The sequence below is a fragment of the Chrysochloris asiatica genome, unplaced genomic scaffold (assembly GCF_000296735.1).
Source record: "Chrysochloris asiatica unplaced genomic scaffold, ChrAsi1.0 scaffold00081, whole genome shotgun sequence".
NCBI classification, from domain to species: domain Eukaryota; kingdom Metazoa; phylum Chordata; class Mammalia; order Afrosoricida; family Chrysochloridae; genus Chrysochloris; species Chrysochloris asiatica.
Genome location: NW_006408599.1, coordinates 244585 through 257829, shown reverse-complemented (window position 1 = coordinate 257829; position 13245 = coordinate 244585). Strand labels below are relative to the sequence as shown.

Here is a 13245-nt window from a genome sequence, read left to right as displayed (position 1 = left end):
AGAACATAAATCCATTTTCCAAATAGTTCACACATAAACTGAAATATGAATGCATTTACATTTTCTGAAGATCAGAATGGAAGAAGAATCCAGAAGACCGCCATGAGAAAGCATCTGGAACAAGGAAGGTGTCACTGATTTTGGCCAGTCTGAACAGCAGGTATAGAATATCAGAAGAGGCATGAATTACAAAAATAATGTGAGGCTGCATCTGGTCATCTCACATCTCAGCCTCATTTATATCATCAGGGGCCCTAGAGTTCTGTCAGGGCTCTCTCCGGAAAGAGCTAACTTTGAGAAGCGGAATGTATGTTCTTGCCAGTTCAAAGAACAGAAGAAAGCTAGAGGTTAGTGGCTAAGAAGAGACTGTCAACAACTCATGGTCAGTAGAGCAAAAGACATCAGTAGAATGGAAGAAGAGTTAGATTGGAGGAGACAAGAGCAGGACTCCAGGGTTGCATGCTGTAGCTCTGGTTGTAGGAGAACGATTTCCTCACCTCACTAAAGGTCTGCTAGAGGTAATAGCTAGAAAGGATATATGGGGACAATAACAAACTTCACATTCCAGGTCACCAAACAAATGGAACAGTCAAGTTGTAAGATGTAGCATTCTGCTCTAAACAACTCACATTTGCACTCACAAACTGCTGAAATCTGGACAGTTTGGTTCTGGAAAAGATGTTCAATAGTTAATCGGATGGTCAGTTCTTTCCTTGAAGAAGTACAGAAATCATGACACGTTTTAATATAATTTGAGACCCAGAAACAAAGTGCACTGGGGAGATGAAGGCAGCAGTAGACATTGGGCCCTGTCAGAGAGAAGTAAGAAACCAAAGTTTATTTTTTAGACAGTATTGCAAAGGCTTTAGGATAACTGAAAAGGTTCAAACCCACCAGTCATTCCTCCGAAACTTTATACAGGGTTACTATGAGTCGGAATAGACTTGAAGGTGCTGCAGGATAATGCACTGGACCACAGGGTTGGTTTGAGGTGCTAGGTCGGTAGTTCAAATCCACCAGCTGATCCTCAGAAGCCATACACAGGGATGCAATGACTCAGAACCAACTTGATGGCACTTAACAAAGAAAGAGAAGAAACCCTATGTGCCAATAAGCATTTTTTAATATGCCTCTGCAAATGATTAATCTGATGATGCTCATATTAGATCTACTTTTCCTGAAGGCAACTAAGGAGAGAATTGCTGGGTTTGGCTCTATTTTTGTTAGTTGCTGCTGAATCAATTCAGGGTTCGCTCTGGTAGCATAGTGGTTATGAGTTGGGCTGCTAATTTCAAGGTCAGCAGTTCAAAACTACCTACTTTTCCATGGAAGAAAGATGAGGCTTTCTGCTCCCATGAAGATTTACAGCCTCAGAAACCCTACGCCGGGTCCCTATGAATCAGAACCCACTCCACAACTCTCTGGCACACCACCACCAGTCCCATAAAGAATCATCAACATTGAACACTTACGACCACCAGGGGGCAGAGGCAGCACAAGGATCTCTAATCCCTTTCTGGTGAATCTGGAAAGTGGTGTAAACCAATTTGGAAATCTGGACATTGAATTTCAGTCTTCTAATGGGATACATTTTCTCTATTCTGCATTTTCTGGAATGTAATCTCACCTCTGCCCTTAACTTATTAGTCTTGGTTTAGTGGTATAAGCATGACAGATGCCCCTAAATTTTTTATGATTAATAAATTAATCACTTAGGTATGTTGTATTGTTCATTGCCACATCCCCTGCACTTCTACCAGGTCCCAGCACATACCTGGTGTAAGTATTTGTTGAATGAACAAATCTCCGATAAAAGTTTTTTGGAGACTTTTTTGAGTAAGAAAAGGATGAAAAAAGATCAGTAATTATAATAGCTATCATTTATTGAAAGACTACTGTTATTAGCCACTGTACTGCCTGCATTTCATAGTTTATCTCATGTAGTCTTCTAACCCTCCATATTAGATAGATACTATTATTTCCATTTTATAGATGAGAAAACTAAGACTCAGAGAGGTTAGATTACTGGACTATCATCTTATGGCTGGTATGAAGCAGGCTCAAAACTTGAAGCCAAGTTTTCTGATTCCAAGTCTATGTCTTTTCCTTAAACATTGCTGTCACTATATCTAAGAGATGAAAACTCTTCGACTGAGGAGCCTCTTGAGAGCCCCCTTCATGTCCTTGTTCCTTAGGCTATAGATAAAGGGGTTCAACATGGGAGTTACCACAGTATACATCGCAGCCGCTGCAATGTCTTTCTCTTCAGAGGCAACAGAGGGAGGACACAAGTAGGCACTGAAGAGGGTGCCATAGAACACACAGACCACACAGAGATGGGAGCTGCACGTGGAAAAGGCCTTACCACCCCCGCCAGGTGTTCTCATTCTCAGGATTGCTGATACAATGTGGATATAGGAGATGACAATGCATATAAAGGGGACAATGAGGACTGTTCCTCCTAAAGCAAAAACCATCAACTCATTGATGTGGGTGTCAGAACACGACAGCTTCAGGACTGGAGTTATGTCACAGAAAAAGTGAGCAATCTCCCCAACAGTACAGAAAGACAGTTGAGTCATGAGCAGGGTGTGAGTCAGGGCAACAATGTTGGTGAGGACCCAGCACAATGCAAGCAACATGACACAGATTCGGGGACTCATGGCTGTAGAGTAGTAGAGAGGACGGCAAATAGCCACATAGCGGTCATATGCCATAACAGCCAGGAAGAAGCTGTCCAGATCGCCAAACATCAGGAAGAAATACATTTGGGTGAGGCAGCCAGCATAGGAGATGGTATGATGCTGAAGCTGTACATTCACCAGCATCTTGGTAACTGTGGAGGATGTTAAACCCATATCAACAAAAGACAGATTAGCCAAAAAGAAGTACATGGGGGTGTGGAGGTGCAGGTCAGAGCCTATGGCCAAGATGATGAGCCCATTCCCAGACAAGGTGACAAGATACATACTCAGGAAAATTCCAAAAAGCAACTGTTGTTGTTCTGGTGATGCAGATATTCCTCGCAGGAAAAATTCAGAGACACTGGATTGATTATTCCCATCCATGACTGCAGCATCTAGAGGCTAGGGAGGTGAGTTGGAATATTAGATTTCTTCTAAACTTCTACATGTGCTGATATCTAACTTCCAAATCTCCCTTTGTATTCACTATCACCCCAATTCTGGCTTTCCTTCCAATCGGACACCTTTTCTTCCTTACTTTGTTTCTCAAGAATTTCATCACTGTTTTGTTTCCCCTCTCTTTCCCTCTGGTCAGTTTTTATAAAGAAGGCACTCTTCCAGGGAAGTGCTGAGCATGCTCAGTCCATACCAGATTCATAGTTCATACTCATGTATACATGAGCAGACTGAGGTAAGTTAATCTTATATTTTATTTGGAGAGGACTCAAAAATACATACAAAATTCATCTTTTAAGAACCTCTCACACTGTCTCATTTTAGTGATGGGCATATGAAGCACTCTTGTCCCTGTATTTATTTCTTCTGAAATAGGAAATACTGAGCTCAGCATTTTCTTCCTGTGTTTGGGGGTTTTGCTGTTGTTTTAGTCATCACTATTATCATCATCATCAGGGCATGGTGACTCCTTTTGATAAGCACTGGACTGCCAGCCACAAGGCTGATGGTTTGAGCCCACCAGATGCTCCATGGAAAAAGATGAAACTTTCTGATCCCTCAAAAGAAACCATGCAAAGGGTCTCTATGAGCTGGGGCAGACTCAACGGCCCTCACCAACAATGACAATCATCATCATTATCCTGGAGCTAAAGTTTACTGGCCATTTATTAATAGCATATGTCGATTATGCTGCTAAATTCTTTACATTGATGTCTCCTTAATTCTGAAGCAACACTAGAAAGCAGATATGATCATGCTTACCATTCTATAGAGGAGAAAATTAATGATTAGATTGTTTAAGTTGATTGGCACAAGGGCTTCTAGCTAACGAATGTTTGAGACAAAATTCAAACCCATAGTATTGGACTTCAGAGACTGCACCACACATTAATATACATAGAAGGTAATTTTCTATCATTACATTTATATTTAATCTTCTGCTTTTCCTGGTTTGACATCTTTGTTCTCTTGTGGCCTCTCATCATGTTCTTTTACAGAAAAACAATGAAGCTTTGGAGCTGTATAGAACCTAAAAGATCATCTGGTTCAGAGGTCCTCAAGCATTAGTCTGTGGACCTGGTTGTCATAATCAAGTGGGATACTTGCTAAAAATACAGAATCCTGGTCCCCGTTTGAAATATACTGAATTTAATTCTCTAGGTAACAGTCTGAGTACAGATATGTACCACATTAACATCTGTTCAGGCAACATCCCAATCCCCATAAAGTCTATTATATTAAAATCTTGAGGTACATGAAATATTCATAACAAAATGGACAATACTATGTGACATGTATCAAAACATTACTATTGTTGTTGTTATTGTTAGGTCTTTCCTGTCAAATCAGTTCTGACTCATAGCGACCCTATGTCCAACAGAATGAACACTGCCCAGTCTGCACCATCCTCACAATTGTTACGTTTGAGCCCATTGTTAAAGTCACTGTGTCAATCCAACTCTTTGGGGGTCTTCCTCTTTTATGCTGTCCCTCTGCCTTACTAAGAATGATGTCCTTCATTTAAACAATTGTATATTCCTGCATGTTTTTGTGTATATCCAAAAAAAAAGAGGGAATAGAAGAAAATACTGTTAACCGATGATGCATGAAGGAGATTGTAATCATTGCAATGAAACAAATACAATAGATTGAGTGAAAAACCGATGTTCTCCCACGTAAACTATCACTCAATTCACTATAAAAACTTCCAAAAAAAAAAAAAAAAGAATGATGTCTTTCATCATAGCTCCTGATAACATAACCAAAGTATGTGAGTTCAAGTCTTACCAATCTTGCTTCTAAGGAACATTCTGACTGTACTTCTTCCAAGACAGATTTGTTTGTTCTTCTGACAGTACATTGTATATTCAATATTTCTCACCCACACCATAATTTCAAAGGTAGCAATTCTTATTTGGCCTTCCTTAATTATTGTCTAGCTTTTGAATGCATATGAGTTGGTTGAAAATACCTTGGTCAGGCACACCTTCCTCCTCAAAATGACTTCTTTGTTCTTTAACACTTTAAAGAGGTCTTTTGCAGCAAATTTGCCCAGTGAAATTTGTCCTTTGATTTCTTGATGGCTGCTTCCATGGAAGTTGATTGTGGATCCAAATAAAATGAAATCCTTGACAACTTTAATCGTTTTCCTATTTATTATGATGTTGCTTATTGGTCCAGTTGTGGGGATTTTTGTTTTCTTTAAGTTCCATACTGAAGGCTGTAGTCTTTGATCTTCATCAGTGTTTCAAGGTCTCTTCAATTACAGGAAGCAAGACTCTGTCATCTGCATATTGCTGGATGTTAGTTATTATTCTTATTCTAACTGCATTATTATGTTAAAGATGTTTTCCAGTATCTAGAAAAATTTCTTTAGTGTTTTCTATGCACTGAAAGGAGTCCTGGTATGACACTGTAGTAGGCTAAGCCCAGGACAGAAAGGTCAGGTTGAACCACAAGTTCACTAGCCGCTCCTTGGAAAGCCTATACTGGGTTGCTAGAAGTCAGAACCAATTCAACATCACATAACAACAACATGCATAGAAAGGTACACAATATTTATATTATATACTGAAATATAAACATTTGACTAACTGATGTTAAATACAAACTGTTCCTAAAGGCTTTGACTTATATACAAATTTGAGTTAAAGACAGACTTAGGAATGGAATGCATTCATAATCTGGGGAATGCTTGTAGATAATATGATGTTTTTTTCAACATCCAAATCACAAAACATCCTATATTCTACAGCACATTTTGTGGATGTTAAGTGAATATGACTGTTTTATATTCTAAAATAAAAACCACCTCAGATATTTTGGCCCTCAGTCAGCATTTTTTAAATTACACTAATGCAGCCTTTGCATTTGTTTACAAAGTGAAGTGATAGGAAAAGTTTACACTGTGCCTTTCAGAAAGCTATGGTACGAAAACCAGGCTATCCAGATTCTCAATCTAGGCTCTTTACATTAAGTGAACTATCATTCCATTTTACATTTCTTTGTCATCAATATCTTATAGACCTAAATGTGCCTCTATTCCCCATTTGATTCAGAGTCCAGAGCTAAAGAAAAATGTAATTTCAAAAAGATTGCAAGTTTTACTGGACATTGTTCACCACTTAAAACGTTAGCAAGATAAATACCTAAGAACTATTTCATCTTTGGAGTACTGGTGTGGTGCTGTGGTCTAATGCCATAGACTGCAAAGTCGGTTTGAAATATAAGGTTGGTGGTTCAAGCTCACCAGCTGCTCCTTGGAAACCTTATGGGTCAGAAATGACTTCATGGCACTTAACAACAAGATTTCATCTTTATCTATCCCTGAACTTTACACTACTAAGGAGCACATCTTAGAGTTACATAATTTTTTCTGAAAGTACAGAAGCTACAAAGGAACTTATTTTCTTCCCTAGTTCATCTCTTAGTGGAGAATAGTATGCTTCACAAAGACTAGACTTCTATGACTGGGCACAATCTAATAGCCATGTACTGAAGGTCAAAAGACTCTCGTAAGACTTGACTTGCTATGTTTTGGTCAAGATGTAGTCTGGCAGGCAAATCTATGTTTCCCAGACACTCAGATGCTGCCTACATCAAGTAAGTCATTCACATCCATTCAGGCTCTCAAAGGTATTGTAAGTTATTTTAAGAAGAGCTGTGTCTCTCTCATTATCTCTGACAACAACATCTCAAGTAGGCTATTCCTATAAAAGTAGAAGTCCCTCAGTCTCTGGCATGGACCAGTTGCCATTTGAAAAATTTCCAAATCCTCAAAAAGGGTTAAAAGTTCTCCACTGTAAACCCAGATTTTTACCATCTCTGCTTTTTGCCTCCACTCAAGGGCTTTACACTTTTATCTCTTGATCTATCTTGTGGTTCTTTCCTTCCCCTAAAGAATTTCATCCTTTATGAGAAAACTTTGTAGGTCATAAAAACACTAATGAGTTGCTTCCAGAAACTTGGAGCAACCTCTATCATCCCAGAGTAATGAGTCCCTTAACTTACCTCCACTATCTCTTGATCTATTTTGTCTGCCAACAGGTTAAGAGTTGACTTAGACATGATGGAGAGAGTATTCCAAAGGCAATCCCAATCCCTGCCAGTCTGCAACTGTTTTTCTCAAGTTTCTGTGCTCAGTGCTATCCTTGTTACTGAGAAGAATGGAAGTCAGATGTCCTTCCTTTTAGGTGGAAAATCTCAGATTATTCTTGAAAATTTTTGTGACAAGATTAACTGAAATCAGGGCTCAGGGCCAAGAATAATAAATACAGTTGGAATCAAAAGTGAGATTACTAAACAGAGAGAGAGATTAGGATTCTGGGTGAGGAACTCAAGAGAGCAGCAAAGTATGCAAAGCCAAGGTCAAATCTGAAGGAGAGGCTAGGATAGCCATAGTTATGTTCAGCAGCTGGAATAGAGAAGGCTTAAGGGAAAAAAAGTCTATACTGAGTACTTAAAGTGACCTGGGATGCATGATACTCTGATCCCACCCAACCTAGATCCTCAGGTGAATAAGTTGTCTTCTGATGCACGGATGCACTCAGGGACAGGTTACTAACAACACGAGTAGTCTGAACAGGGCTTCACTTTGAACATTAAAAGATACAAGGAGTCATGGGACAGAGTTCCCTATAGGCTTGTTAGAGCCAACCGTCATAATTGGCCAATTTCCCCCTGTACCTCTTTATAACCAACCAAATTAGTATAATTCTGGCTTCATTACGAAATGGGAAGCTTTACATCTCTCTTTATGTTAAATTGTAGCATGGGTACTCCATCATCTCTGTTAATCTCTCAAATCACTTACATAAAATAAAATAGTAATATTCTTAAGTATAAACAATAAAAATTGTTTAGTATTATGCAAACTGTGAATAAAATGCACTTAGAAAATTATATTTGCATTTATTTATAATCACCTTATATGGTAAAAACATATTTTCTCTATAACTAAATCTCCTAGCTGCCCCTTGCAGCAAGATTATGATCTTTAACTCCTCCTAAGAAACATTTTGAATATGCACTCCCATGTTCATCACAGCACTATTCACAATAGCAAATATATGGAGACAGTCTATCAATGGGAGAATGGATAAACAAACTTTGGTGCATACATAAAATATACACAATGGAATACTACTCAACGAATAGCAACAAATCTGCAAAACACCTCATAACAAAGGTCTACCTCAACCGATATTATGCTGAGTGAAATTAGTAAATCACAAAAGGATAAATACTGTATGAGACCACTACTGTAAAAACTCATGAAAGGTTTTCCTGTTAAAAGAAACATTCTTTGCTAGTTACCAGGTATGGAAAGGAAGGAACAGTAATTCACTGACTACGGGGTTGTTGTTATGTGCCGTGGAGTCGGAACCGACTCATAGTGACCCTGTACAGGGTTTCCGAGGGTGTAAATCTTTACGGGAGTAGAAAGCCTCATCTTTCTCCCGCGGAGCAGCTGGTAGTTTCGAACTGCTGACCTTGCGGTTCACAGCCCGAGTCGTAACCACTACGCTACCAGACTACAGGGTAGACACGTGTTAACTCAAATGATGCTGGTATTGTTGATTTTGTTAAGTGCTGTTGAGTTGGTTCCAACTCATAATGATCCTATATAGGATTTCCAAGGAGCAGCTGGTAGATTTGAACCTCCAACCTTGCATCTCAAACAGATTTTGTGGTGCAGTGCATTATCCTGTAGTAAAGGCAATAATCATGATAAATGGAGAAGAGACTGAAGTTGTCAAAGACGTCATTTTGCTTGGATCCACTATCAGTACTCATGGAAGCAGCAACCAAAGGATGTATCATTCTGTTGTGCTTAAGGTCTCTAGGAGTCAGAACAGACTCAATGGCACCTAACAACAACAACAGTGACTGTTCTGACCTTAGTAATTTATTTGACCAATAGAAGCAAATGAAAATGACATTCTGGGATTTCCAAAGCTATATTATATAAAAAGGAACTCTGGTAGTGTAGTAGTTACGAATCGGGCTGCTAACCTCAGGGTCAGCAGTTCAAAACTATCATTTCCTTGAGATCTTACTCTTTTTCACTGATCCATTTTTTACTAGCATGATGTCCTTTTCCAGGGACTGATCCCTCCTGATAATATATCTGAAGTATGAGAGATAAAATCTCACCAAACTGGAATCTAAGGAACATTCTGGCTGTATTCTTCCAACACAGATTTGTTTATTCTTCTGGCAGTCCATGAAACTTTTCATATTCTCCTCCAACACCATGACCCAAATGCATCAATTCTTTTACAGTTTTCTTATTCATTGTTGTGTTTTCACCTGCATATGAGGCTATTGAAAGTACCATGGCTTGGGTCAGGGTAACCTCAGTCTCCAAACTTACATCTTTGCTCTTGAACACTTTAGAGAGGTCTTGTGCAGCAGATCTGCCTAATACAATATGTTGTTCCTTAATCACTGCTTCCATGAGTGTTACAGTGGACCTAAGCAAAATGATGATACAACCTTGTTTGCTGAAAGTGAAGAGGACTTGAAATATTTACTGATGAAGATCAAAGAGCACAGCCTTCGGTATGGATTGCATCTCAATGTCAAGAAAACAAAAATCCTCACCACTGGACCAATAAACAACATTCTTATCAATGGAGAAAAGATTGAAGTTGTCAAGGACTTCATTCTTCTTTGATCAATTTTCAACATTCGAAGAAGCAGCAGTCAAGAGATCAGACGACGTATTGCATTAGGCAAATTTGCTGCACAGGAATTTTTTAAAGTGTTGAAGAGCAGAGATGTCAGTTTGAGGACTAGGGCGCACCTGACCCAAGCCATGGTATTTTCAGTAACCTCATATGGATGTGAAAGCTGGACAGTGAATAAGGAAGACCGTAGAAGAATTGATGCCTTTGAATTGTGGTGTTGGAGGAGAATACTAAACGTGCCATGGGCTGCCAAAAGAACCAATAGGTCTGTTTTGGAAGAAGTGCAGCCAGAGTGCTCCTTGGAGGCCAAGATGGCTAAACTTCGTCTCTCATACTTTGGACACATTGTCAGGAGGGAACAGTTGCTGGAGAAGGATATCATGCTTGGTAAGATGGAGGGTCAGAGAAAAAGAGGAAGACCCCCAACAAGATGGATTGGCCAGGTGGCATCATTGATGGACTCAGGTGTAGCAGCGGTAGTGAGGTTGGCCCTGGATCAGACATTGTTTCATTCTGCTGTGCATGGGGTTGCTATGAGTGGGTTCTGACTCGATGGCACCTGACAACAACAACAAGCAAAATGAAGTTTTTGACAACATCAGTCTTTTCTCCATTTATCATGATGCTATTTATTGGTCCAGTGGTGAGGATTTTTGTGTTCTGTAGCATATGGGTAGTGGTCTTTGATCTTCATCAGTGTCTTCAGTCCTCTTCTCTTTCAGCAAGCAAGGTTGAATCATCTGCATATTGCAGGTTGTTAATGAGTCTTCCTCCAATTCTCATGTCACGTTCTTCGTCATATAATCCAGTTTCCCAGATTATTTGATTAGTATACAGATTGAATAAGTATGGTGAAATAATAAAACCTTGGCACATACCTTTCCTGATTTTAAACAATTCAGTGTCCCCTTGTTCTGTTCCAATGACTGTCTCTTGGTCTTGGTTTAGGTTCCTCATGAGCACTACAAAGTGTTCTGGAATGCTCATTCTTCACAATGTTATCCATAGCTTGTCATGATCCACACAACTGAAAGCCTTTACATAGTCAATAAAGCACAGTTAAACATCTTTCTGGTATTCTCTGCTTTCCACCAAGATCTATCTGACGTCAGCAATGATATACCTCATCTGAATCTGGTTTGAACCTCTGGTAGTTCTCTGTCAATGTACTGTTGCAGCCATTTTTAATTATCTTTAGCAAAATTTTACTTTAATGTGATATTAATGATATTGTCCAATGATTTCTGCCTTTCATTGGGTCACCTTTCTTTGGAATGAGCACAGCTATGGATCTCTTCTAATCAATGACCATGTAGCTGTCTTTCAAATTTCTTGGCATAGATGATTCCAGTGCTACATCAGTTTGTGGAAATATTTTCATTTTTATTTCATCAATTCTCATAACCTTGTTTCTTCACCAGTGGTTTTAGTGCACCTTAGACTTCTTCATTCCATACCATTGACTCATGATCATATGCTATCTCTTGAAATGGCTGAACATTTTGGTACAGTGACTTTGTGTGTTCCTTCTATCTTCTTTTGATACTTTCTGCATCATTCAATATTATGTATGTTGTTGTTAAGTGCCATCAAGTTGACTCCAACCCATAGTCACTCTGTATAGGGTTTCCAAGGAACATCTGGTGAGCTTAAGCAGCCGACCATGCAGTTCAAATAGACTTTGCAGTCCAGAGTATGAACCCACAGTGCCACACCAGGACTCAAAGAATCGTATGACCATAGCGTCTTTCAATATTGCCACTCAAGGATTTAATTTTTTCTTTAGTTATTTCAGCATGAAAAATATTGAGCGTTTTCTTCCCTTTGGGTTTTCTAACTCCAGGTCTTTGCACATTTGATTATAATACTTGACTTTGTCTTCTCGAACTATCTTTGAAATTTTTATGTTAAAGTCGTTTAATTCCTCTTTTCTTCAATTTGCTTTAGCATCTCTATGCTGGAAAGCAAGTTTTAGTTTCTTCTAACATCCATTTTGGTCTTTTCCTTCTTTTTTGTCTTCTTAATAACCTTTTATTTTCCTCCTTTTTGATGTTATTGACATAATCTCACAACTTTTCTTCAATTATTAGAATCTGATGCATCAAATCTGTTCTTGAAGATGGTCTCTACATTCAAGTGGAATGTACTCAAGGCCATATTATGGCTCCCATTGACTTGGTTTAAATTTCTTCAGCTTACACCTGAACTTTTCAATAACATAAACAGCAACTGCACACACTGATGGAATACACAGGAATCAAACTCACTACCTGAGCAACTGATGGTCTTTTTCCACATTCTGTCCCTGATTTTGTTTTGGCAGAGGATACAGAGCTTTTCCACTGTCTCTTCTTACAGATTTAGTCAATTTGATTTCTATGTATTCCAGCTGATGAGGTCCATGTGTTGTTTTAAAAAGTATTGAATAAGTCATTGGTATTGCAAAGTTCTGTCATATGATCTCAAGCATCATTTCTTTCACCAAGGCCATGTTCTCCAACTATTGAGCCTTCCTTTTTGTTTCAAACTTTGCATTCCAATCACCAGTAATTATCAATACATCTTGACTGCATGCGTGATTAATTTCAGACTGAAGAAGTTGGTAGAATTCCTCAATTTTATCATCACTGACTGTAGTGGTTGGTGAATAAATTTGAGTATAGTGATATTAACTGGTCTTCCTTGTAGGCATATGAATATTATCCTATCACATACCACACTATATTTCAAAAGAGATCTTGATATGTTCTTTTTGATAATGAACGTGACACCATTCTTCTTCAATTTGCCTTTCCTGGCATAGTAAACTATATAATTGTCAGATTCAAAATGGCCAATATCAGTCCATTTCAGCTCACTGATGCCTAGGATATCAATCTTTATGCATTCCATTTCATTTTTGACAGCTTCCAATTTCCCTAGATTCTCACTTCATACATTCCATGTTCTGATTATTAATGGATATTTAAAGCTGTTTCTCTTCTTTTTGAGTTGTACCCCATCAACTAATGAAGGCTCCAAAAGCTTTACCCTATGCTTGTCATCACAGTGAACTTTACTTTGAGGAAGCAGCTCTTTCCCAGTCATATTCTGAGAGCCTTTAAACCTGGTGGCTCATCTTTTGGAACGATATCTGACAATATTATGATGCTATTAATCATAATCTTATGTTTAATAATCTGATGCTGACAATGTTCTGCTGCCATTCATAAGCTTTTCAGTGGCTGAAAATTCAGAATTAGTCTTCTGCTCCTTCTTCCTGGTCTGTCTTAATCTGGAAGCTTAGCCAAAATGCATCCACCCTGGGTGACCTGCTAGCATTTAAAATACCGGTGGCATGACTTCAAGAATCACAGCAACTTGCCAGCCGACACAGTACTATAAACTAACAGTCGAGTGGTAGAAATAAATAA

General features: G+C 38.7%; 1 protein-coding gene across 1 annotated transcript; it reads right to left on the bottom strand.

Annotated features, from left to right (window-relative positions):
• Positions 1-2129: 2129 nt before the first annotated feature.
• On the bottom strand, positions 2130-3068 carry LOC102834053 (olfactory receptor 1N1-like). Its single transcript, XM_006865712.1, has one exon. It carries the CDS (start codon positions 3066-3068, stop codon positions 2130-2132), a length of 939 nt encoding a protein of 312 aa, XP_006865774.1.
• Positions 3069-13245: the final 10177 nt, after the last annotated feature.

Excerpts from the sequence above, each read along its gene's own strand:
- LOC102834053 (XM_006865712.1), bottom strand. The coding sequence starts at position 3,068 with ATGGATGGGAATAATCAATCCAGTGTCTCTGAATTTTTCCTGCGAGGA.